The sequence below is a fragment of the Anguilla rostrata genome, chromosome 9, assembly GCF_018555375.3.
Source record: "Anguilla rostrata isolate EN2019 chromosome 9, ASM1855537v3, whole genome shotgun sequence".
Classification (NCBI taxonomy): Eukaryota; Metazoa; Chordata; class Actinopteri; order Anguilliformes; family Anguillidae; genus Anguilla; species Anguilla rostrata.
Window position 1 is genome coordinate 19,127,239 of NC_057941.1, and position 26,022 is coordinate 19,153,260.

At 39.9% G+C, this 26,022-nt stretch overlaps 2 protein-coding genes across 3 annotated transcripts; one reads left to right on the forward strand and one right to left on the reverse strand.

Moving 5' to 3' along the window:
• Positions 1-1,597: 1,597 nt before the first annotated feature.
• Positions 1,598-7,603, forward strand: LOC135263186 (uncharacterized). Its single transcript, XM_064350883.1, has 4 exons — positions 1,598-2,347; positions 4,217-4,453; positions 4,843-6,025; positions 6,400-7,603. Exons 2-4 carry the CDS (start codon positions 4,315-4,317, stop codon positions 6,584-6,586), a joined length of 1,509 nt encoding a protein of 502 aa, XP_064206953.1. The 5' UTR covers positions 1,598-2,347; positions 4,217-4,314; the 3' UTR covers positions 6,587-7,603.
• A 4,107-nt stretch (positions 7,604-11,710) lies between these two features.
• Positions 11,711-25,452, reverse strand: stk36 (serine/threonine kinase 36 (fused homolog, Drosophila)). 2 transcript variants are annotated; one of them, XM_064350884.1, is made up of 21 exons: positions 25,347-25,452; positions 24,604-24,721; positions 24,142-24,282; positions 23,908-23,985; positions 23,561-23,691; positions 22,428-22,677; positions 21,787-21,880; positions 21,129-21,295; positions 20,276-20,478; positions 19,270-19,393; positions 18,817-18,945; positions 17,708-17,884; positions 17,347-17,438; positions 16,981-17,044; positions 16,710-16,820; positions 15,920-15,994; positions 15,298-15,415; positions 15,079-15,205; positions 14,751-14,940; positions 13,241-14,227; positions 11,711-12,220 (listed from the first exon to the last, which is right to left on the reverse strand). In XM_064350884.1, exons 2-21 carry the CDS (start codon positions 24,685-24,687, stop codon positions 12,116-12,118), a joined length of 3,447 nt encoding a protein of 1,148 aa, XP_064206954.1. In that variant the 5' UTR covers positions 24,688-24,721; positions 25,347-25,452; the 3' UTR covers positions 11,711-12,115. The 2 variants fall into 2 exon arrangements, with proteins under 2 accessions (XP_064206954.1, XP_064206955.1); XM_064350885.1 differs by lacking the exon at positions 25,347-25,452 and adding an exon at positions 25,038-25,332.
• Positions 25,453-26,022: the final 570 nt, after the last annotated feature.

Genomic DNA, 26,022 nt, shown 5'->3' on the forward strand with positions numbered 1-26,022 from the left:
ACCAGACAACACAAGAAAAGCACTTAGTATAAGCCAGGCTTTACCTTTGTGTAGTTAAACCTGCAGATCATTCAATGTGTAATAAGGTAACAGAGCTACTGTTCATTAACATTAGACACAATAACAATCTCAAACTCCTGACATTACATCCGATTAAAGAAAGGCTTTAAATCAACATATTAAGCTGGAAACTATTTAGTTAAGGCTAGCCAATGGCAATCCATGACGTGTCTGCCTATTTTGTGACCACCGGGAGTATCAATAGTAGCAACAGTTGGGAGATAAATGGTGGGAAAGCACTGCACCATACACCATCTTTTTTTGCAAAGCCACATTGCTTTTGTAGATAGTTGGTTAAGTCCTCATGAAAATAGGAACTGCAAATATTAACTGTTGGGGCTATTGTAATATCGCAGTACCCATGGGCCTCCAGAAATGAAACCAATTTCTTGTGGGTCTCTCAGTTTTTTGGAAAATAAAAAATGTAATGGTTTTTCTTAGGCTGCTTAGGCATTTCCAATGTAGCCTGCTTCCACAAAAGTGGAAAGAGCATCATTTAAATATTACAAGTAGAAAGGATTTCACGGTCGTAGCATTTTATAAGGACATCGTATGCAAGTCACCGCGCCAATCAAAAACCTGGGGTTTATCAATGGAGGAAGGGAAAGCAATCCTGTAAAACCCTACTGACAAATGGTGAATTATTCTTTCACCAAACAATAACATAGTGGTGAAGATGCCAATTTTATTTAGAACTTAATATAATTTGGTTGCTAATGGCTAACACTTCAACCCTCCATCCCATTCTAGCATGAGCATGCTTTCTGTTGTGATATCAATAGTGATGCCAATTATATAAATTCAATTAAATATGGCTTTTATTTATATTCTTGGAGGCAATTAAGAATGACAGTAACTGAGAATAAAATAGATTCCAGCCCTGTTAATATAATCTAATCTTATTAGAATATATTTGTAGGGAAAGCTGCATATCCTATCCATCTTAGTTCCTTGCTAAAATCATTTCACAAATAATGTAATAGACTGTCATTAGAGGATAAATTATTGGTAAAAATGCAGCTGTACAAAAGCATCACCTTCTTGTAAGCGTAACATAGTTTATCATTTAGCAGGAAAGGGTATAGTCTTGTTGGTAACATTACCGTTCCCCAACAAAATGAACTGCTAGATTCAAACCAGCTTCTTTGGCTTCTAAACTGGAAAATTCTCATTTGAGCACAACTGATTAACAGTAGATGGTTCCAGACCACACAAAACAAGTGAACAGACTAATGGGAAAAAAATAAACGTAATATGCTCAAACCATCCCAGGATGTCAGTGCAGTCATTGAAGTAGAATATTATTTCAGGCTATTATGGTATTTTTGAAATTGCTTTGTGAAAATACTATCACATTTTTAAAAATCAGTAAGGGATCTTGGTCCTAAAACTTCTCACTTCTCCTCTCCACACTTGGGATATTTACTTGAAACACGTGGTCAGAAAACAGTAAACAAAAATCACAGGGACGAGAGCCAATCGAATACTCCTGCCCAGCCAATAGAAAATCGACTGCCTCACAACTCCATCCAATCTGAAGATGCCAGAAGAGATGATGCAACGAGACTGCAACCACCATCACGCATGTTCTGATTGCAATATTGTGTCCTTCCTCGTTGTTTGTAAATAAGTAGTCCTTTACAGCGAAATCCACAAGGGAGCAACTCAACGTTGTTTAATGAAAATTAAATAATACCGGTAAAATCATATTGTGCCCTGTAACCTCAAAAAACGCAGCGCGCGTTAAATAGTAGTAATTACATTAGCTGTCTGCTTTCAACGAGCTAACCGCTAACCGAATCTACACCCGTACGACTTTAAAAAACGACTTCTGTGTATTACTGAGCATTATTTTAGCAAAAGCATCGTAAAATATAATCCTGTGGTCCCGCTCTTTGGTGAATCCTTCCTATATAATATCAGGAGACTACCCGATAACAGCAGCTCATGGTCCTAACAGAAATCCAGAACATGTAGCAATCACGACACTAACGCATGAGACAAACTTTTGCAGTGATGAGTGGCGGAGGGATATCGGTGTGTCTCTCCCTGGTCTCTCCATTCCGCGCGTTACGTAGTTGGTTGCTGGGTGTGGGAGGGGATAGATTCGTCTTTCAATGAACTTTCCGACAGTACTGAAAACAGTCTCAATCTGAGTGGAGCGTTGTTGCCGAACTGTCCCTGAATGGGAAAGATGGCTTTTTAAACTGTCTGTTATGAACTCTACGAACACCGTGCATTGCATTTGCAACGCACCCAAACGACACATAATTCCGACAAGAATGGCGTAAGTGTATTTTCTTGTTTTATGTTGTTAACTGCTAAAAGATTATTAGGTTAAGTAGCTATGGCAGTGACAGCAACGCAGCTAGCTTGCTAGGTGAATGGATTAAAGTTAACTAGTTATTTTAAAGTTACTTTGAAAGAAGCTAGTCAGGTAGCCTCTAGCTGCTGACTGTAAATCATTTAAGGTAACTTACTTGTTTCAAAGAAACAGTGTGGCAATAGCAATACACTGCTGCTAGTTAGACTAGTTAAGTAACGTTAATGTTAATTCTCTTGGCAACTGTTTCCTTGTAGTTTGCAATAGGTTTTTTTTTTAACTGACATAAAAAGTAACGACCGGCGTTGAAAGTTTAGTTGGGATTTAGTTGGCTAACGGTAGTTTGCTATTGTTTTGGTTTTGTTGTTGTCGTTTGACCATGTTTGGCTTTATTAGCTAGGTGACGTTATTTAGCAGCATTTCTTTTGTTTTTTGATCGAGGAACTACTACCAGCGCGCACACTTGGTAGATGGTTAAGTAGTGTCATGCTTGTGATTGCTGTTGCGAATTGGTCAGCCTATTAGTAATAATTTAATAATTAGTAATTTAATAATAGTGATTTAATAATAATTACCTAGTTGTCTAATGAGACATGAAATTGCAGTTAGCCATGTAATTACAAGTTAAGTCTGTGATTCCATACCAAGCTACCGCGAGGCTGCAATTCCGTTAATTTTTTTGCTGCGGTAATTGTCGGTGTGGCAATTATTAATTGGATACGATTCAGCATATTATGATGTAAGTATGCGTAACAGTGCTGTCTAGCTAGATTTTAATGCTATCGTAGTGTTGTAGAAGTAATAGGATGGATAATTATTATTTCTGTGTATATGATAGCTAATTGCTCTATGTTTGGAAGGCTGAATATTGCAACTATTTTGAATATATATTTTTTATTCCAGCTTGTATTGTTGACAAGAGGTAAACGTGTTTATATCTCTTTTGCTCGTGTTGTTTTACTTAATTATCCTACTTGACGAGTACATATACAGTATTGACCTTAGGTTTAGATGTTTCTTGGTTGCATTTATCTTGTGTATATTGGTGTATGGTCACATGGAGGACACAAACAGAATGATGTCTGCTTAAGCTTGGCAGGGGTAGGAAAACTAAGTAATTAAAAAGCTGCATGATCCACTGTTATAAACTTACCTTAAGTTCTAATAACTCTGTTGCTTATATTATACAATGGTTTGGTATAACTTTTCTTAAGAAGTCCTGTTTAATCTCATGGACTCGGAAATATGTAAACCAATGATGTACACTTTTTCTCATGAAACTCTGTGACACATCCTTAATTCAAAGAGCAGGTCATATTTAAATGTGGAATTATTTATCCACATCTTGGAGGACTGATACTCACTGACTGTATTTATCCACATAAGTGCTAAAAGCTCAATGTAAATAATGAAGTGCTCTGTAACTGCTGGTAATTTAAGTCCGAGAGGACGTCTGGCTTAATGCACAGTGGATCACACCGTGTCACACTTGGGAGTCTCATTGGCTTCTCTCATTGGAATAAGAGGCTTATATGGAGCCAGTGGGATGATTGAATGGAAACCTTGGCAATACAGTGTAACTGAAAGGAAGAATCTAATTCCTTTAATTCGTTCAGATAAATTAATTAACAAATAATTATGGGAGAGGATTTGCATTTCTGCAAATCCGGCCTTTGTTGCAGCTGCTGATGGATATATTTTGGAGGATTTATGTGATTTTTTCTGAGGGGTTTGTCACTGTTTTACAGTTGGTATGATAGGATGGGTTTATTGTTTCAAATTTTCTGGAGTCTGGTATTTAAACATTGGTAAACTGGGACCCATCTCTCGCAGGTCTCACACAGCTCACCCAGCTCTGTCCTTTGTGGCTCATCCTTCTAATCATCAAACTCCACGTACATTTGGACTTTTGAATCGAAACCGAAGAAACGATGGCGGCATCGGTTCCCCTCTGGAAGACCCGCCTCGTCTGCCCGGTAGACCCCCTCGCTCTCTCTCCCCCACAGGCGAATCGCAGCCAACCACAAGGGCGGAGGGAGGAGGAGCCAGAGAAGAGACATCGCTTAATTGGTAAGTTGCGATGAAGATTTTTTATTTTCCCCTGTTCCAGGTGGGAACCGCACTGCAGCATACTCATTCTCCTCGTACTGTGAGTAAGACCCTTTTTTTGTAATCCATGCAGTGTCACAATATGTATTCTGTTTATTTTGCTTCGTTTCCCATTTAGTTTTGTTGCAGGAGTCATCACATTTGTAAATCTGATTGAAAATATGTACATTTCTTGAAGGCAAACTTCAAGAACGTATTTGGTGAAATAATGGTTGAATTAGCCAAATTATTCTGTTGGTAGAATCAGCAGGAAGGTCTTGTTACGCACTGTTTAAAAATATATGAAAATGCTGTTTGAGAAGTATGTTCAATGTGTGTAACCATTGCTTCATTTTCTACATCTGTTGCAGGTAATGGTCTCACTGACTGGATGGGGGAAGAAGTGGATTTCGCCTTGTATTTCCCTGTCCCGCACTCCTCTCCGTCCCCTAATTCGTCCCTTCCCCCATCACCCCTCCAACAGGACATCCAGGTACCCTCCGACCTGGAGGTCATGACCTCTCTGCTGCAAGAGGAGCTTGCTCAGCTTGAGGATTACTTCCTGTCCGATTCTCTTTCAGAAAAACCTTTGAAATTGGGAAAATATGACAAAGTTTCTCCAGCTGCGGGTCCACAGTCGTACTACCAGTTACCGTATGCGTCGTACACCAACTCCGGCCAATCAGAATCAAACCCACTTCTTGTTACCCTGGCAACTGGAGAACTCGACCTGCTAAGCTTCTGTGGTGGCCCCATTGGCAGATCTAAAACGCCAAGACACACCCCTTATGGTTGCAGCCGCCCTAACAGCAATGGTCGAAAGAGATTTTGTGATGGGGTAAGATTTGGAGAGGCAGTTGAGAGCAGTATCTGGAATTCCAAAGGAAGTAATTCAGTGAACCCCGAGGTAGCAGTTACTAGCGGCTACTACTGCGTAGAGGATGAAAAGGCAGTTGGGAAGGGGTGCCGTTTTGGTAGCATGGTCGAGATCAGAAAATGCGGCATACTTACAAAGGAGGAAAAATCTTACTGTTACACAGAAGTTGGTGAGAAGATTTGCGGGGGTTACACCTTTGGGGATCAGTCACCTGACATCCATCACAAGAAAGAGGAGCGGTTGGCTTATGGTGGGCAGGATGTGCAGAAGATTATCAGCAACAACAATGGCATGGCGATGGAGGCATTTTGTGGCGATAGGTGCACCAACATTGGCTGGAAAACAGAGATGGAGGAGGGCAGTTTTCTCCATGTTGGTGTGGGCGGAGCTCACCACAGCTTCCTGGGTGGAGTAGATGAACCACTGAAAACAGGAGGTCTGGAAACAGGGTGCCAGCATAGTAGCTTTTCCAATTTTCTGGAAGACCAAAGTTCAGAGTGCCTGTCTGGGGGAGAAGGTGAGGGGCAGGATTTGGGATCTGCTGGGCATGTAGCAGCCTTGGGGCTGACGGAAGGTCACTCTGGTGCTACATTTGCACAAGAGGTCGGTCTGGAAGGTCATGGACATGGACACCAGAGGCAGAAGAAGAGAGACCAGAACAAAACAGCTGCTCACAGGTAAACACTTCTTGGGGTGGAGGGGGGCAGGGGGGGCATTGTGATAACCGAGAGCTACACCTACAATTTTTGTGATAAATTCTGGAAGGGCTGAATCTGGCACTTCTGATAAACTGCATTGCTCAAACTTTTCCCATCCTTGCTCATGGTGTTTGCAAGAGACAGAATCTCCAGAATCACTAGTGGGAACCATACCATAGCCTGAGCTCCAAAGGTGCAGTTGGGAATATGTTCCCTTGTATCTATCTTATTTAATCTTTCTCTTGTTCTGCTAAAATAACGAGGAGGCCAGAGTTCATTGTTTAATAACCAGCAACTCAGAAATATGGGCCCTCACCGTTTACTCACTGCCTTCTGTATTTTGGGCCCTTCAGGTATCGTCAGCGCAAGCGGGCGGAGTTGGACTCGCTCGAGGAACAGCTTCATGGCCTGGAGGGCCGGAACCGCGAGCTCCGGGACAAGGCCGAGTCGGTGGAGCGCGAAATCCAGTACGTCAAAGACCTCCTCATCGAGGTCTACAAGGCTCGCAGCCAGCGCCTGAAACAGGACGCCAGCCCATGACGGCAGCTTCACGCAAACATGGAAACCAACGGGAGACAGGGAAAATAGTGGTGGAAATATGGGGGTTAGAAGGTAGTCGCATGCTGTAGACGATTTTTTTTTTTCTTAGTTTGAATTTAGTAGTGCCATCCAGCTGCATACTTTGTATCTTGGCACTGAATGTATGTCCTGAGTATGCTGTTGAAGTGGAAGCTTTTATAATATCTATGTACTGCCTGCCCAGCACTGTGAAGCGATGATATTTTTAGAACAAATGTATTGTACATAGCCTCTTATTTGGGTGACAATCAGTGAAGTCAGGTTCTCGCCTGACCCAACTTTCAGCACAGTAGCACTATTCGACTGGTAGCTGGGTGAATGATACAGACAATCTGCTTTAAATATGCAGGGTTATGGGAGTGTCTCATCTCATCTACTGTATGGCTTGGGATTGTTTGTTGAAATATATTACATGTTCTTTATAGACACATATAGCATGCTCTGTTTTTCAGTCTACAAAACATGCTGTACGTTTATATTGTATATCAGTGTAGGATGTAAAAAAATAAATAAATAGTACCATCATATGAAATGTATTTTTGGTGAAAGTGTCATATTCAAAGATGCTTCTGTAATTTTCCATATGTACATGAGATCAATGTAGTTGATCTCTCTCATTTAGTGGTTTGGCTGTATAATTTCTGTGATGTATTTGACTTTCTTCTCCCCTGAATGCCACCAGCAAATATCCACAGATATGTGGGGCACTTATCCATGAAGTTTATATATTGTATTAGTAATCAATTCATGTCTTGACTGAAGGTGTATAGTATATATATATTTTTTCCTTTTAATTTTATCCTGGATGTCAATTGTGATTCTACTAGTGAATGGATGTACATGCTAAATCAGTTAAAGTTTCCTGCATTTAATGTGTTTTAAGTAGCACAGCTTTTTAAAAGTATTTTAGGACGGGAATGCTACTGTTTACGGGTGTTGTCAGGCCATTGTTTTATATGATTAAATGTCCTAAAATAAGCACATTGTGTTCCATCAGTTTCTTAATTATTGACCTTTTAATCAACACAATGTATTGTCATTGATTGCACTGGGTAGACGTTATTATTTACTTTTTAAAACGTTTAAAACGTTATTATTTAAAACATTTTAAAACATTTTTTTTACCTCAGAAATGCTAATTCATTTGGGTGATATCATTAGCACATCATCTTATGCCGCAATTTCTAAACAAAGACGGAAGAAAATCAAAAGTATTTTCCAAAATGGAAAATCAAAATAAAGTGAAATAGGCTACAGTAATAAGAATTGCTAAGATTTATGCTTCAATGTATTTCACTTTTAATTATTTGTCTAACTTGGAATGCCGCATGGTGCACTAAGTGATTATGACTAATAGCGATTAATATTACTACATATTTAATTTATTTAATTTATTAAATTAATAATAAATAAATAGTAATTAGGACTAATAGCGAAGCCATTGAATATGGCTAGTGCGCTAGTGCGCCTTGAAACACGTGGCAGTGCACAATCGTCAGTTAAAAAAATTCTAATATGCCATACGTTCAGTTGTTATTTTAACGTTGTGCTTCAGATCTGGGTGTATGGTAACACTTCAGCTACATTTTATTTTATATTGCAGAATTATTACGTGAAATGCCAGATCATAGTTCCTTTTATTCTGTATCGAACATCTGCTTTTTTGTACCCAAATAAAGTGACTTGTCAGAAATATTTCTTTAAATCTTCTATTTTTTTATTTTACTGTGGAGTACTACTTACTAATAATGGTGGATTACACTACTGGACTTGCAAGCTCGATTCAGACAACGACAAATAACTTTAATGTCATTTGAACATTTCCTGTCATTTCAAATGATGTGAAAAGAAAACTAATGGAGCTTAGAATGATATAGTTAATTACAATTGTTATTTGTAACTTTTATAATAATAATGATAATAATAAAAATAACAAAATACAATTAATTGTCGGGTTCTTATGAAACACCAATGATCTTGGACGAGGAACCCTTTCGCATGGCAGTTCCTGTGGTTCCTGTGTCGACTTCATTCTTAGGAATTGCTACCGATTGAAAATAAAATAATTTACAACTTTTTGAATTACAATCTTTTGCAACATAGATTTGGCATATATTATTATTTCATATAATTATAACCGAACCGAAGCTTTCCTAAATGCATCAGGAATGCGTTTTTGAATTCAACAAGCTGGTTTCAACTTTCATCCCCCCATAAACATGAAATAGAGGTGTCGTATCGATTTTCGAGGTCGAATGATGTTACTTCATATATCAGCCTGACGTTCAAGTTGGAGAGCGTATCACCGAACATTATGTGCATTTAAAATGAAATGATCTAAGAACCACAACCTACTAAAGTTAAATTTCTGGAAACCTGTTGATTCGTCCGACTTAAATCAGCGTTATTAGGCCTTGGCACGGTCCTGCCAATGGATTGTTTTTAAAGTTTTAAAGGTTGAAATATTTAAATAGGAAGTACGTTATATGTCAAATCATAAAGACATTTTTCTTGTTGAGGCAATATAAATATATTTATGTGATGATGAAACTACTGGATTTGTCAGTTTTGACCACTTATCCTAATCGTATTTTATCAGCACAAGAGCACATATAAAATATTTCAGCGTGTTTCTCTGGCCATATTTTATCTAAAAATGGATATTAGTACATTAGTAATCAATTTACCTTTTATGCTACTTATAAGATTCTGCTTAATCAGATATGATCTATCACTAAATTTGTACGCCAACGTGAAATCGTGTATAAGGGAATAAACAAATATCTGGTAACGTAATAGTTAGGCTACCAGGGAACTTATATTTGATAATTTAATAGCTTTATTTCGTAAAAGATTTATCCTCTAGTGTACATCACAGAACGCTTAAACTTGCTCAGGCGGCGATATGGAGCAGGCAATTTCAAATGAATTTCCGCTATTAACATTTACTAATAAACTGGCGTATGTCCGGCATTTGTCTACACCAAATACAGCTTTAGAAATAAATTCGTGCCGTCTGTTTCATGTGAGATACAGGCTAGTTCTGTCCAACACAACAGCTATTTAACAGTACATACTAAAATGTTTAGTGTTAAATCAAGTCTTACAGAGTAGCCTACATATGGTCTCTTATGGACCATATACTCCGTTGGAGTTGAAGTAGCACAGGGCATTTCACTGTGCAATATAAACCAAGTTTTCGCGAACACGATTCCATTGATGTCACGTGTCAGGCCGTAGTTTAGTCTATTTAAAAATGGAAACTTTTTTCTAAAGTAATAATTTCCCCACGTAGCACAGTAAATGAAAGCTGGACTAATTAAAAAGTCCCGAGGTTAGAAGATGGGACACTTATTCATAGCATGCAGACACTTTTCTAACAATTTGGCGTTAAGAGGGTACATTATCACACAACAGACATAAAAGGTGTTTAAGAAAATAAACAAGCATTTACAATTCAGAGGTTGTAATTGTGGCTGGAAATAAAAGTAGTTCACAAAGGGGGACAAAGTTTTACTACGATTCCTATGAAGACTGAGCGCAAAATGGATGAAGCAAATCACAGGCAAATCCCCAAATTCTGAGGAAAACCTACCTGTCTGTCCTAAATCTTGGAAGAAATTCCACCTTCCTGCAGGACAATGAATGAAATCACAAGGAAAAAACAATACTGCAGTGGCACAAGATACTGGCTGAGATTTTGATACTGGCTGTTCTTAACTTTGAAATGACAAGTAAATTTGCAAATAAAATTACACTTCCTCATAAAATCAGGGAGTGAATACTTATACGATACACCTGTTTTATTTTTTTTTAATTTACTTCTTTTTTTTTTTTACAGTTTTTGCTGACATTTAATTCAATTCACCTGGAGTTCTATATACAAGTTACAAATTAATAAAAAGAGTCAAAATGGACAGGCCATGTTTTATTCAGACAGGTAGAAAGCAAGAACAAAAACAGAACAAATCACAGGCAAGAAGGTGCCATGGTAGGGAATCAGACTTAAGAATTGGCTGACCTGCAGACTGTGCCACACGTCTTGCCACAAATAACCTTTTATCCAGTAGTTATGGGGACAGCCAACCACACTTAACGAACAGATGAAATATAATACACTCACAATAATTAATAAAAGTTGCCGGTAGAATGCTCTGCATTTTGCAAAATCTAAGCACCTGCAATAACTAGTTCGGTAATAACTGGGTTCCGATTCCAGACCAGAGAGCTAAAGCTTTAGCTTTATATAAATTCCTATATAAAAACAGCAAAAAAAAACAAACAAAAAAAAAACTAAAAAATACAACTAAATAAATAAAAATGAAGTGGGTTTGTGATGGACCATAACTCTTTTAATAGGTATGCATACAGCACACAGTGATAACTAGTTATAATGTTAAATGCATCTACACAAGGTGTTTTATCAAAAATAAGATGATAGAAGTACTGGCAGGTGAAATTTCAGCAGTGTAACAGAATGGTAAGGGAACTGGGCTTGCTATGCATTGGTTGTAAGCTAGCATGGGTGCTTCCACTGTATCCTTGAGCAAGGTACTCCACCAGAATAGTAAATATCCAGCTGTAGAAATAGATTATACGTCAATAGAATGTAAGCTGTGTGAGTTGCTCCAGATAAAAGCATCTGCTAAATGCCTAAAATGTAAATTAAATACTGCAAATTACAAAGTAAATATGTTACATAAGATAACAAGGCAGAATGAACTTATATTAGAAAATCTGATTGCTCTCGGAGGTATGGTTTTCTATATGCTTACAGCCTTGGATCCAAAGGCTTCCTTACAGTAAGGAATTAAGCAAAGCCAGCTGTGTGCATACAATCTCTTGAGCATACCATTGCAATGGAGATTTTTAATGAGATAAAGCTAACCCCGAATGCTTTGGAATTCTGGTAATGAGTCATTTTTAAACTGACTCATCTCAACCTTGTTTTAAAATCACACACACATATTTATATACATACATGTGTTTGTGCATGTGTTTAAATTTTATTTGATGCCAGTTTTAGAATTTAAATTACTTATGTTTGATAGAAACATGAAAAACTGCAGAGAATGGAAGACCAAGTGAGAAAACAACGGTTTATTCTTAAGAACACAGAGTTTCAACCTATAAATACAATAAAACACTTCCCACATTTTCACAAAACGGTTCCATCATATCAGGCCCAATCTCATCACAAAGTAATTGGTCTCAGAGTAAAAAGTAGGCAGGACATGTTTTAGCATACTAATAAAATGTAATGAGTTAGTGAATCTCGGCAATGGGTTGTACGCATTGGAAAAAATGTACATCTGTTTAAACTTGTCACACATCTGAATACAAAACATAAGGCGGTAGGACTGCATGGTCCAGAGTGTCTTAGTCATCCACGCATTAGTGTCTCCAATACCCCTGGAATGGAGGTCAGAGATGGTCATCTGAGCACTTCTAATCTGACAACTGAATGAGGAGCTTGCCTCCGCTGTGAGCTCACTGGGGCCGGAGTTTGTTCATCAGTCTGTTGTACTGACATGCTGAAGATGTGTACTGGGAAATGTGTTGCAGTTTCTCCTCAACGTCCATAGACAGCAGAGCCTAAGCCACAAATAAGGGAAGAAGTGAGAGGGGCATTAGAGTACAATAAAAAACACAAATATTTTAATAATATAAACACTGAACAGAGAAGGAAGTGCAATCTGATTGTAGGTTCTCTCCCCTTGGATGCCATCTAGTGGTATAATGCACTACAGATTTCTCTAGAAACGGAAGACATACAGATGGTGCTGGAGAAATTATTGTCGTGGTGTTTCTACTGAGACAAGTTTATATGTATGAGTATAAGAATCAGCAGAAGGAAATTTAGAGTTGTATAATGGTAATAATGACGTAATAATGATCATGATGTTCTAACTTCTAGCTTTGCTTTAGCTTGAGTGCAAACAAGTCCTATTCAACAAATATGGTCTTTGATCCAGTTACAAAACACACACACACACACAAACATACTATTCACTAAGGCTGTTGATCTTTTTGGTTAACGATTTGGTGATGAATCGAAAACTCAGAATGTCACCTGCTTTGCTATATGCCTCATCTGTGAACTCCAGGTGTGTCAGCGTGCCTTTAAACTATGGATTATTCCTTACTCAAAGGAAATCTGACATTTCAGGGGTCAGATAAGGCCTCACAGAACAGGCTCTGGATGGACAACTCCCTCCTGCTTTATCTCTCTGAGCGCGATATGGTAACAGGAATTAAGAAGTGACGTCAGTCTAAGCACACACCAAGGACGGTTGTGGTGTACATAAGGGAGACCTGAGGCCAGTGACTGACAACAATTTCCCTGTATGGTCCTGCGGATCAGTCTGAATTAAGATCTGCTGGTGCCGCTCTATCTCTGCAATTCACACAACAAACATATGAAGACTAATGAATTGCAGTCAAGGGGGAGTGTCATCACCGTATTTGTTCAGTATCAGGATCAGGAAAACGCCCAAGCAGACCTGAAAGCCAGACCTGTTATTTTAGAAAAGTCTAAATGACCTTTCGTTGGAGCTAGATTTTGTTTCCTGGACAGCGTACGCACGCACCTGCAATGCCAAAAGAACCCCTTACCTGCCGCAGTAGCTCCTGCTGACTGAAGAGGCAGAGGCTGGTGAGAGCTGCCTGCCGCACGGCATTCTGGGAGTCCACACAGGCGACCTGGAGGAGCAGGCTGGGGGCGTCACACTGCAGCAGCGAGGCTCCTCCCCCTCTGATGCCCGCCATGTTTCCCAGAGCAGCGCAGCAGTGTCGGCGAATCAGAGGGTCCGGATCCCTGAGGAGGGGCAGCAGGACCGGGGCCGCCTCCTGCGCAGACTCCGTCCACCGACCGACCTCCTGCTTACCGCAAGCCTTTGACTGTGCGGCCGGATGCTCTCGGCCTGGCACGGCGGACGGCCTTTTCTTATCCACGTTCACCTTCCCTTCGACAGTAAAACAACCGCCGCCTTCTTTAGCGGGCTCAGAGCCGTCGCGGGAGCAGGCTTGAGCCACGAGCCCCAGCCAGTTGCCCACGGCCCGGCAGGCGGCCCTCCGCACGGCCAGGCTGGGGTCGTGCAGCAGGCCGCTCGCGTCCTGGAAGAGCGGCAGCAGCAGCGGGTCGCAGCGGGGCACCAGCGGGTTGACGTTTCCCAGCAGGCTGCAGGCGGCGGCCCTCACCCGGTCGTCTGGGTGGGCAAGGGCCGACCTCAGCAGGGACGGGTCCACGTAGAGGACGGAAAAGGGCGGGAGGAGCGAGAAGCGGGCCGTCTGGGAGACCAGCGAGAGGAGCTCCACCGCCGAGCCGGACAGCGCCTCCGACTGCAGGAAGGCGGCCAGGAGGGAGCTGGCCGTCCGGCCCGGCGTCAGGCCCGGCGTCGGGCCAGTCTCGCCGCCTCCCCGCTCGCTGGTGCTCTGGGGCTTGTCGCCGTCGTCGTCCTGTCCCCCGGGCGGCAGGAAGAAGCCGCAGGCCTCCGTGGCGGAGGCGAAGCAAGGGACCGAGCGCCCAGGGTCGTAGAGCAGGAGGTGGCAGAGCAGAGACAGGGGGAGCTCCAGCAGACAGAGAGGGAGAACCAGTACAAGCTGGAGAATGAGATTCACAACATTTATTGCATTGTTAAAGCTCGGCATGCCTCTGCCTTTTTTATCATCACATAAGTGACTAACAAAAGTGGTGGATACAAAGGTTTGTTTTCAAGGCCGATTCCTTTTTTTTCCCCACAGGATCACTCAATAAATATGATGAAAAAAGACATTTCTACTCACAATAACAATGGAAATGATATCGACTGTCTTTTTTAAATAAAATATAGAAAATCTAAGTAATACTCACATTTCCTACAGCTGATAGGCTGTATTCAATCAAGACAAACTGCAGTTTAATTGTGAATTTACTCATTTGCAACTAGTTTTGTTTTTTGTAGCTTATGACCTAAAAGGAATTAAAATTTGCTATTCAAAGTTAAATGGTCCTGAGGTTTGAGAGAATTTCAGCCTGTATTTTTAAAATTATGGATCAGAACAGGGTCTCCATGTCCAGTTATCTGTATCCGTTAAGAGGGCCGCTTCTCAGAAAAGGCTACAGAATACTAATGAAAATACACACCTGCTGCAGACGTGAGACAATGTCACAACTGTGATATGATTGGAGGATTTTCGCCATTGTTTCATCAGGCACCTCAAGGGCGAATGGGAAGCACAGCAGGTGGCAGCTCATCATTGATAGGCTGTTTGGGCTTGGGTCACTCCACGGGTGTGATAATGTCTCTTCTGTGGCCATTTCCTTCTCTGAGGCACTTTGGGAAAACAATAACAAAGACATCTTAAGTGTCTTTAGTCCATACTCTGCACCACCAGTTTATTCATAGCAGCCAGTAAATACATCTCCTCCGACATACAAAACGCAAGTTATGATAAAAATAGAGGTTACTGACCAATCAGCTGTGAGGAGGTGGCTTAGGGCAGGCAGGGATTTTGTGTTACTATTGGAAAACAGAGGAACGCAGCTGTATGGCTGTCTGATGAAGACAAACAGAGCCAGGGAAAGAAAGATTTGCAGACCTACAGGAGGAGAGAAATTTTTTTAAAAATAATTACATTTTAGAAGATTTTACCCCATATAGAATCAAACATGAAAGTATTTTATTCCATACCACTGAGTGATAAAAAATCCTTGTTGGGTGGCATCTCCTCCAATGTAACACCAACTCTGAACCAGAGGAGCTGCCAGAGGCTAGAATCCAGAAACTCTGAGACTGAGCAATTTTCACGCTGCAGAATCACACGAGACCACAATTACATATTTTAAAGCATGTGCCATTAAAGATTACAACCCTATTAAAGACTTTAACCCTTCAGTGCACACATCTTCTGGGGGGTAATTTTTCACTACCTGACATATAACAGACTATGGAATGTATAAATTCTTCATATGTCCTAAGTTTGTTGTATCACACCAGCCTAAAGTTTACCATTCGCTCCATTTCAGTCGACCCCCCCCCAGTATTAATTACACTATTTCTGTATTTATTTTCCATTTATTTGGAAAGTCCTTCAAATATCATGAAGTGTTTTAAAATGAAATTAATTTTAATCATATATAATTGCAGGCATGTATTTATTCATGAAACTGCAATGTATAAGAATGTATGTATCATATTACAAATATACTGATATATAGTTTCTTCAAAAACTATCAAATACGTTATGTGGCCTTGCTAATGGTGAATCAACTTAACATTTATTTATTTATTTTTGCCAGTTCCTGGAACTTGCCTCAGAAACAGCCTGAAGGAGCAGTGCCAGGAGGCCATCCCAAAGTCCCCAGCCTTCAGGTAGACAGATACGGTTCTGAAAAAGATTGGGAAACGGGCCTACTGAGCAGCTAATAACAAGAAAAGAGCCCTTGCAGCACTCCTGTTCACCCACTGAAGGGCCTTTTTTTGGTCAGAGACAGAATTTCCCTGCTCATGATTTGTGAGTATTCTGGTACTAAATGGCTGCTGCACCAGTTGATTGCTTCACATTGGCGGTGGCTGAGGTGAGCTTCGCTATAGAGGTTGATCAACATATAGAAAACTCAACCAATCTCCCTATAGCCATGGTAGTGAGAAGGTACTGCATGTTAATGCCACTTAGTTTTCCATTTAATATAATACAGAAAATATCAAAACTGTGCAGGCACACAGTAATTATTTTTAAAATTATTGGCACCTCAAGCAAGGAATTACTGGTTAACTAGCTAGCTAGCAAATTTTCACCTATCCACAGTGAGGTGAAATGTGGAATTCTCTGCAACTGCACCAATAAAAGTGCGATTTTTTAACAGACAAATGTTGGACTGTCTCTTACACAGAAACTGTTAATAAAATTGCACTTTGAAAAGAAAATGATCTTTCAAGGATGTGGGATGTAGGATGTTGGACATTTGTCACTTTCTGTGAGTTCTCCAGGACTTTCCAGGATGCAAAAATGTTCAAGGATAAATGCTAACATTACACGATGATACACATTTTCCAGGCCTTGGCCTTAAATATGGTGTTCTGAAATGCTCATACACACATACCTCCACCGAACTGTGCAGAGCAGCCTCCATTGCGGCTATGAATTTGTCAGCACAAATATCCACAGAAACTCCACGGTAAACGAACAGGGCCAGCACAGATGCAGCCTGAGGCTGGGAAACAGACAGACTCCGGCTTAGGCTGCTGACAGGGAGGAGCGTTCTTAACCGGCACAGTACAGATGCACACCAAAGGCAGGGTTATAGTTAGGGAGCTTGGGGGGAAATTACATGCCCTTACAATACAGTCACTCATGTTAGTGTAGATACTCACTACGATAGGAGCCATGTCAAGGTGGAAAAGAATACCGAGTAAGGTCTTGGCACGTTCTTCTAAACTGTGGTAAGGAGACAGAGAAGGGGTTACTACACAACTCTAAGGGAATACCACAACATTCTACAGCGACTAACAGGTACAGTGCACCTATTCAAAATGTCTTGCCACCGGGGCACTTGCAATGTGTGCAATGTCAGTTTATATATTCCAAATGCATACCTCATTTAAACATTTTACTGGGTGTAACTATTACTGCTATGTAGCCCCTTCCTGGCTCAGTGCTCTAGCTACAACACCACAACACTGTGCTATCTTTTGATAAAGCTTTCAGCCAAACAAAACCGCAATTTGTACAAATTCTACCTTTTTCCAGCTGCTTCCCACTTATAATGTCTTTCCCAGTAGAGTAGCAGTGCTGAAATCACGTCTCCCAGTACTGCTACACACCACGGTTGCTGAGGAGGAAATGGGGATCAATGAGGACCAAACCAAGATCCTACAGCAAGTCCACACTTTTTTGGGGAATTGCTCCGCTCCTGTACATCAGTGCGGGGACTATAAATTGTTTGCGTGGGGAAACAATTAAAAAATTTTCACTGTTAAAATCTAAAATCAGGTTTACCAAGACGTACAACATGGGGAACACATATATGCCTGGGGTGGTGAGGGTGAGTGAAAGAAATGTGGTTTAATTCGTTATTTATACTTTTTTATTTTTTACCACCTTCACAACTGAATTCTCCATGATTTCCTCAATCAGGTCAAACAGGAAGTGAGGCAGTTCCATTTTCAGGGCCATACTCATGGACTCCTCCGCATCCACTTTCCGAGCCAGCAGGTTGCTAAGCACTTTCAGAGGCTGACGGATTCGACACGCCCCTTCCAGCACACCATCCAATAGCTGATGAGGGAAAGAACAGTGTCATGCCTCATTACCACTGAGGTGAGTTCAAACCCAGTTTCCATCTGCCCCAGTCTATTTGAACTAGTGTTGGAAATCACAGTGTAGTAGCATTTCACAACTGCACCTTGATCAGAAGCAAAATTTTACTTCAAAATTTTTTTTTCCAGAGACCTTTTGCCTTTTTTCTCTTTTATCGATCTAATATCCTCCATAGTTAGGCTGCACTTTAAAACCATTCATTTCAACAAAGTCCTGAAAATTAATGGGAATGAATTGGGAGCTGAACAACCAGGAAAAACAACAATGCCGTTAACAATCAGCAGGGACAGCTGATGTTGCTAGTTTTCACACTATGCAAATACAATAGGGCAGACCACACAAAATTACTTGTGCTATACCAAAGTGAAATATCCCTTTTAAAACAGGCTAAAATCAGTTGCTGATTGAAAATTAACTGTTGCAAGATGGCAGCATTTATTTCATTCGATCTGGGAACATCGCCTTATCTATCCTTTCCACAGAACTTATGGTTAGTTGCATATAACATCAACCAATTTAAGGCGTATAAGATGGTTACGATTTATGCTTGGAATGAGTAAAAACACAGATCATTATTTTTCATCTTGTTCTTCAGTTAATACTGTCATTTGCTTTTGTTTTTGCAGGGAGACATATCCACACATATAGCTGGATATTTACCACAGCTGCAATTAGTGTAACTTTCTCAAGTTCATTAACAGTGCCCAGAACTAAGCATCAAACATGCAACTTTCTCGTTCTAAGCCTGATTTCTTAAACTTATCACCACCCGGGCACCCTCTTACTAAAACTATGTATATAAACATTAACATAATTCAAAGGTCTAGTCAATGGGCAATTTGGGCATGAACATTCCTGGACAAACAACTGAAGTCAAAACTGTTTTGTACCTGAGCTCTGGAAGCAAGTAACCTCTCCCTGAGACGATCCAAGACAGCTTGATCCAAGCCTACAGAGGTCTGATTCTCTGGGTTTGTGGTCTGGACCAAATGCATCCACTCCTCATCACTATCAATATCCTGCACATAAATAAATATGGAAATAATGTGGGAAAAATTAATTTAAAACACTTCTCAGACATCTGTTTTACAGGTTTTTCAGCACAGTCAAACACACACACACTCACAGGCATCTAACCACGCAAACTTTAAAGTACAATATTAGAGAAGATGGAAAACAACCTTATATGTCATACAATTAAAGAAAGAGGAGCTGGTGCATTCTGGGAAGATTCAATTTTAATTGAGATGACTAGATTACACCTGCCCTAAAGACTAGATAAACGGCTGCTGTACATTTTGACTGTGCCAAGCATTTAAAAGGTTTTAAGCGCAAACACTGACCTCATTCTCGAGCCTAACAGAACCCAGACTACAGCGGGCCAGGGGCTGCTGCTTCAGGACCTGTCTGGGCCCAATTTCCACAGAGGGAAACTCTTGTGCATAATCTCTGCTGATGGGACCCATCCTGGAAGGCACAATGTGAGTGCATTCACTTATATAGACAGAAGAATTGACCCGCATATGACCGGTAACACTGAAAGCTGCATTTTTTCTTTTAAATTACATTTTGTGTTGCAGTTTAGCAAGGATCGTTATACATATACAGTACTGTGTAAAAGTCTTAGGCACCCTAGATCTTTAAATATAATATATAGTATATATTTGGTCTTATGTGTTTATTTTTTGTTTTCTGCACTAGTGTGTCAGTAGAAAAGAGCAATTTTGAGATTACCAAACATGAATTTTCCAAAAAATGAAAATTTACAGATACATTTTGTTAAATAAAGTAATATTTTAAGTAATAGACTACTTTCCAGATAAAAACTTGATCCAGGGTCTCTGGGATTACCTGGACAGCCAGAAGCAAGTGAAACAGCCAGAATATCTGCAGAAGAACTGTGGCAAGTATTCCAAAATGCTTGGAACAACCTACCAGCCGATTTTCTTATAAAACTGCCAGACAGTGTACCTAAGAGAATTGATGTAGTTTTTAAGGGCGAAGGGTGGTCACACCAAACACTGATTTTATTTAGTTTTTAACTATTTACTGCTCTTTATATTATTTTTTCGATATTTAGAACCTTTGACTTCATTATTTTTGAAAGCATCTTAGCTGTACAGCATTTTTTACAGCTGCCTAAGACTTTTGCACAGTACTGTACATGTTAGTCACCATGTATATACGGTACCTACATATGACTGTGTATATGTATACACCCATTGCATACTGGTTCTGTTATTTCACAACAGCCAGTTTCATTTTTGTGTTCTCCTGTCTAGAGTCCCTGGAGTACTATTTAAACATCCAAAGAAAGTATCCAAATACATATTTATGTATGACCTATACCTGTCTTCCCGGGTCTTAGATAGCTGTGGGTGGTTTGGGAGGGACAGAATGACTGATGGTTTCACTGCATCTTTATCCACAATATTTGGGGATGATGCTGACCAATCCTCAGAAGGCACACTTCCATCTGCAGCAGTTCTCAGAAGTGCCTTGTCAGAACGATCTCCCTTTTCACCGCCCAAATGCGTACTTGTTGCAAATTCCTATGAAGTGCAATGGCATTAACCAGTAAACAATGTTACAGTGTGATTATGGTTCTAAAGCATCAGTGGCATAAAGACTTAGTACATAGGAGTCTACCTCCACATCTTGCAAGCTAACACAAAGATGGACACTAAGAAACATCATGTCACAGAAGGTGTCAAAAAACGGTCCATGAGTTTCATGCAATTCATGCCTTCACAACAGGGTCCAAAATTTACACCTGCCAAGTGTAAATCACACAAGCCAAGACTAAGATCTAAGACAGTCTTTAAGAAGAAAAGCCTATCCTTTGCCTATTAATGATCTTGTGTACACTAAATCCTTAAGTGTTCTGTTTCTCATTTAAAATGGTTATTACAGTAGGGAATGGTTATTTTGTTTAGTGAATTGATTGAAAATTACATAGGTGACCACCTAAGATGAGAGCGTAATTTCATTACTTTGGCTCGAAAAAAAATACGTCCAGCTGGTAATTTTGTAAATCTACCCACCACCCTGACAGCTAAGCCAAAAAGTTCATTTGAACCCTGCTTCACACATTTCCAGGAATTCTGAATCTAGCCAAACCAATGCTTGAACCACAATTTAGCTGAACAAGAACAGACTTAGATGAAAGCCCATTCCAGGTTCCGTCCTTTCTGGGCTGTACCTGTTTGCTGGCCTTGTCTTTGCCTCTCAGCTCCATGGCTTTGCGCAATAACTTGCCCTCGCCACAGCGGGGCACTGCTTTCTCCTTGGTCTGCTTCAGTTTCAGAGCCTGCTGGTCCAGGCTAGGAATCACAGTCAGGGGGCTGTCAGAGCTGCTGTCTGATAAAACTGCCAAAAGGAACCAACAGGAAGCCCAGAAAAAAACCACACATAAACAAGATCAAAAACAGGAAACAAAAAAACAAAAACAAATAGGGGCCTATTCAGACTTAAGTTATGTGCAGTATGCAAAGTAAAATTAAATCGATAATTCAGAGCTTGAGGTTTAAAGGGTGCATAAGTAAAAGGAAGATAGATGAGATTTATATTTGGGGTTCTCCTCACTCTGACTTGCTCATACTCTGACTTAAACTTAAAAAATGCTCAAAAATCTGCCTAAATCTGCCAAGTCTGAAGTCTGTAATGCATTTTTCCTATTAAATTGGAAGGGCCAACTGGCTGAATAGGAACCAAGAGTGGTAAGTCTGCCAACAGCCAAAAAAAAGACATAGGAACTTATCCATAACCTTACTGTACACAAAGCATTGATCTAGCACAAATAGTTTCTTTGTAGTATGATTCATGAGAATGTAATCCAGTTCAAATGATAAAAACTTCACCTAAAACTCCATCAGCTACGAATGGATGCTCTAAGAGGTCTGGCCAAGACAGTCTCTTCTGGGGGTCTTTTGTCAGCAAGCCTTTTAGGAAATTCTGTCAATGAAAATAACACACTCTTAAAACACCACACACACACGCACACAGTGCCCGTCATGTTTTCTTTTTTTTTTCTGTACAATTTGCTCTGTACAATTTCATATACACTTTCAATAGACTTTGGTTTCACCATGGAGAAATTACAGCACCTTTCATACATAGCGCTGCATAAAAGGGGCCATTTCAGGGCACTATAAGGTTTGGTACAAAATTTAGTTTGGCTTCACTGAGTGCCAGGTGTGATAAATTTATTAAACAAAAATTATTCTGCCAAAATAACAGATAATTCGCTGTCTCCAGCTAATGGGAATGGGTTATTCAGATAATATCTGATAGTTAATTCTGCGTTCTGTCTCTCCTATTTACAGCTCACCAGCTGCCATGTGAGATGAGATTGCATACCTATTGCCACTGCTTAGATTATGCCTTACTTTCTGCGATGTGTCATCCCTTTTCACCACATGCATGCTGGCACTGCAGAAGTTGCTTTGAATCACAGCGTCTTCCTCACGAATAAATAAGATTGTATGTTGCTCTACTGTACCGTGCAGGCCTGGCTCATGGTTTCTGGCCACTTGACTGGATCTTTGACAATCAGCTGAACCAGCTGAAAGATGGAGTTGGTGTAGAACGGCGGTGCTCCGGTGTGCAGCTCATAGAGGATGCACCCCAGGGACCACAGGTCAGCTGTGTGGTCGTACGGCTTCTCCTCCACCAGTTCTGGAGACATGTAGAGAGGAGTGCCCTTGATGGAGGTCAGAACGAGCGTGGAAACACTCATGGCACGGGCAAACCTGCGACAGGACGGGACCAGCCAGAACGCCAAGCAGTTAAGAAAAACCACAAAACAGCATACCTACAAAATCTGAATGTGCCATTATGTCATTTAAACAATAAATCATAAATAATAAGCAGGGTCCCAGCAGGGTTATCAGATTTGCATATTCTAGACTTTTTAATAACTGCAAAATGGAATAAATGTACGTTCAATTTATTTCTGCAATAATTAAAATTATTGTTAAATGTGGCCACGCTGATCACAGAAATTCCGGTTGAACACTTTTTCACACATTTTTTTCAGAACATGTTTGTGGCTGTCAGAGCAAACACATGCCAGTGATCTTAGGAAAGAGCTCCATTTTGACAAAGCAAATACTCAGGTTAATCACAGAGACAAGTGCACGGAGGTCTATTTTCATGGCAGGAAAAGCACAGTAGGACAGAAGCATTTCCCTCCATAGGAGATGGATATTATGAGAGCAGTGGGTGTGCGTCATGTGTCAACTTTTGTGCAGCTGGATATAAATCATTCCTGGTCACCAGTATTTATTTCTCTCAGCCACCTCTCTCCGAGAAGCAATAGCAAATGGTAAGAATGAACAATACAAAAAAACATGTGAGGCATCCCAACTTCTCCACTATACTTAGAAGCTTTCAAGAAATTTTGAATAGATTCACACACCATTGGCTGGTTATGCACCATATAAGCTATAAATACAAAGGTCATTTCACATGACTTTACAGTATTATAACATTTCTACTGATTTGTACTTACAGCCTACATAAACACTTCTGGTATATAATCTGAAGTATTTTTAAAGGATCTGCTATGAAATGCCTGGCAACCTTGTCTTATGCAGAATGCTCACAAAAACCCCATTGATTCTTGAGACATACCCAAAATCACACAGCTTCACGACTCCACCTTTTCCCAAAAGTATGTTCTGTGGTTTCATATCCCGATGAAGTATACGATGAGAATGCAAATAGTACAAGGCCGAGACAAGCTGGCAAGCTATCTCACGCACCTAAACAAAACGACAACACAGACTTTGAGAGACACATTTAGGGGGAGAATTTCACAATGGTGATCAATAAGGATGAGCCTTATTAGTCTTATTGCAACTTTGAACCATGGAAAAGACAGAAAATACCAATCTTATTCTTGTGCGGTGCATGTGGTGACACTGGGATAGCCAAATAGGTCAACAAGTAGAAAAAGAGGTATGAAAGTCACAACCTACCTGTGTTTCAGGCAAATTTCCATCATCCTCCAGAATTTGAAAAAGCTCTCCTTCTGCATACTCCGTCACAACAACAACCTGTTACAAATGCGAATCATCAGGGGTTCCGAAGTGCATTTGATTTGATATTTGTATCCAAACTGTAAAAATGTTTACAAAAAATAGACAAAAATGCAATCTTGCCACTTGTCAACTATTTTCCCGAGATGTAAAGTGCACCCAAAACTGTATTACCTCTCTCTCAGTCTCAAAGCTGTCTAGTAACAGAACAATGTTGGGATGTCTCAGTCCTCTCATGATGTCAATCTCTCTCTTCAGACTACGCAGTTCCTTCTCTGACCGGCCCACCTTCGGAATGAACTTGAGGGCCACAACCTAAGAATACAGCAAGGCCATTATAGCAATCTGATTTAGCGCAACCGAATCAAAGGTTAACATGTTAAATGCATGCACAACTAGCTACCGTACAGTAGTACATTATTACAGTTAGTGCTAACATTACTAATATTACTAAACATGGCTACAATTCTTGGTAAAAGTAGCTATATTTAAGTTAATTTCACCAAAATACTGTTTACAATGCGCAGACGTACTATTAGCTATTGTCATATTCATTATGATCAATATTGCTAACTAACAAGTTATGTATCAAACTCCACAGCCTCCACCTCCAGCACTTGCAATAATTTGTCCTACCTGGCCACTGAACTTCTTGCGTCCTTTGTAGACACGCCCAAACGACCCTTCTCCTATCATCTCCAACACATGGTAAGTATCCATTGTGGTAGCTGGGTAGTAACGAATCTTTACCTAACTAACAAGAAAATAAATGTTACCTTCAGCTTGCCTGCTACATAAGCCGCTAGCTACATGTACAAACAAAAACAAAAGGAGACACTCGGTTGATTAACAAATAACTGGATAATTTATGAAATATAACAGATGTTGCGTTTGGATGAGACACGGTTAGTAACCATAGCTCAGCTTGGTGAAGTCTATTCCAGAGAGCTAAAAAGCTAGCATAGCAATAACAGCAAGTTATCGTTAGATTACACAAACTCTTGGTTGAGAAATTCGCCTAACCAGTCAGCTGCCGAGTGAACATAAAAAAAACAACTTGGCTAAGTTACCTGGTCAGCTAGTTAATAAGCAAACTGAACGAATACTCAGCAAATTATAGTCTAGTTTGAGCCCGATTGCTTAACCTAGAATGTTAGCTAGCTAAACAGAAGTGTTTTGTGGTACTAGCAATATAGCTAACTACCGACGTCAAGCTAGTTAATGTTAACAAATGTATATTTATCCAAGCGACTGTAGCTAAAGTTAGGGTAATTGATAGTCAGCTGTTTTAAACAGACTGAATTCATATATTTATTCCACGAGTAGCGTGTATGTAATTAAAAGATTCTCGAGGTAATGGAAACAAAATCGAAGTTTACATCTCATCCATCGTTGTGAGATTGCTAGTAGATTAGTCCACTTCGGAATACTGGCTAACTTCACTGTTTTGAGAATCAAAAACCGCCTAGCAACTCACTGGTACATAGTGGAAAGCCTTGCGAGAAAATATAAGAGAAAATTGAAGAATTATTTAACGTCTTCATAGTATTATTGAAAAGTGCAAGTATATTATTTGTAAGTCACAGATGTTCGTTCTCTTTTTTAATTCACAGTGTTATTTTTTTTTGAACTAGAAAATAAGCTCAGGCAATTCACAAGATAACTAAAACTGTGTTTTTTTTTTTTTCTACCGATGGCCCTTAACTTAACAACCAATTGTGTGTCTTAGCAACGGCCAAGTGGAGGAAAAGCCGTTAATCGACGATAGAAATTGCATTGTTTTAATGCAGACTGTGTGTGAAATTTAATCATTGAGTAAAACCTTTGTCAGACCTTTACCAAAGAGCATATAGACCTATGAGGAAAAAAAGCATAAAAGAATTAATTTTATAAATTCATGCGCAAATCGAGCAAACAAAGAAATGGTCATTTAAATTGTTGATATATATATATATATATATATATATATATATATATATATATATATATATATATATATATATATATATATATATATATATATATAATAAAATAAAATAGATAATGGATGGGTAA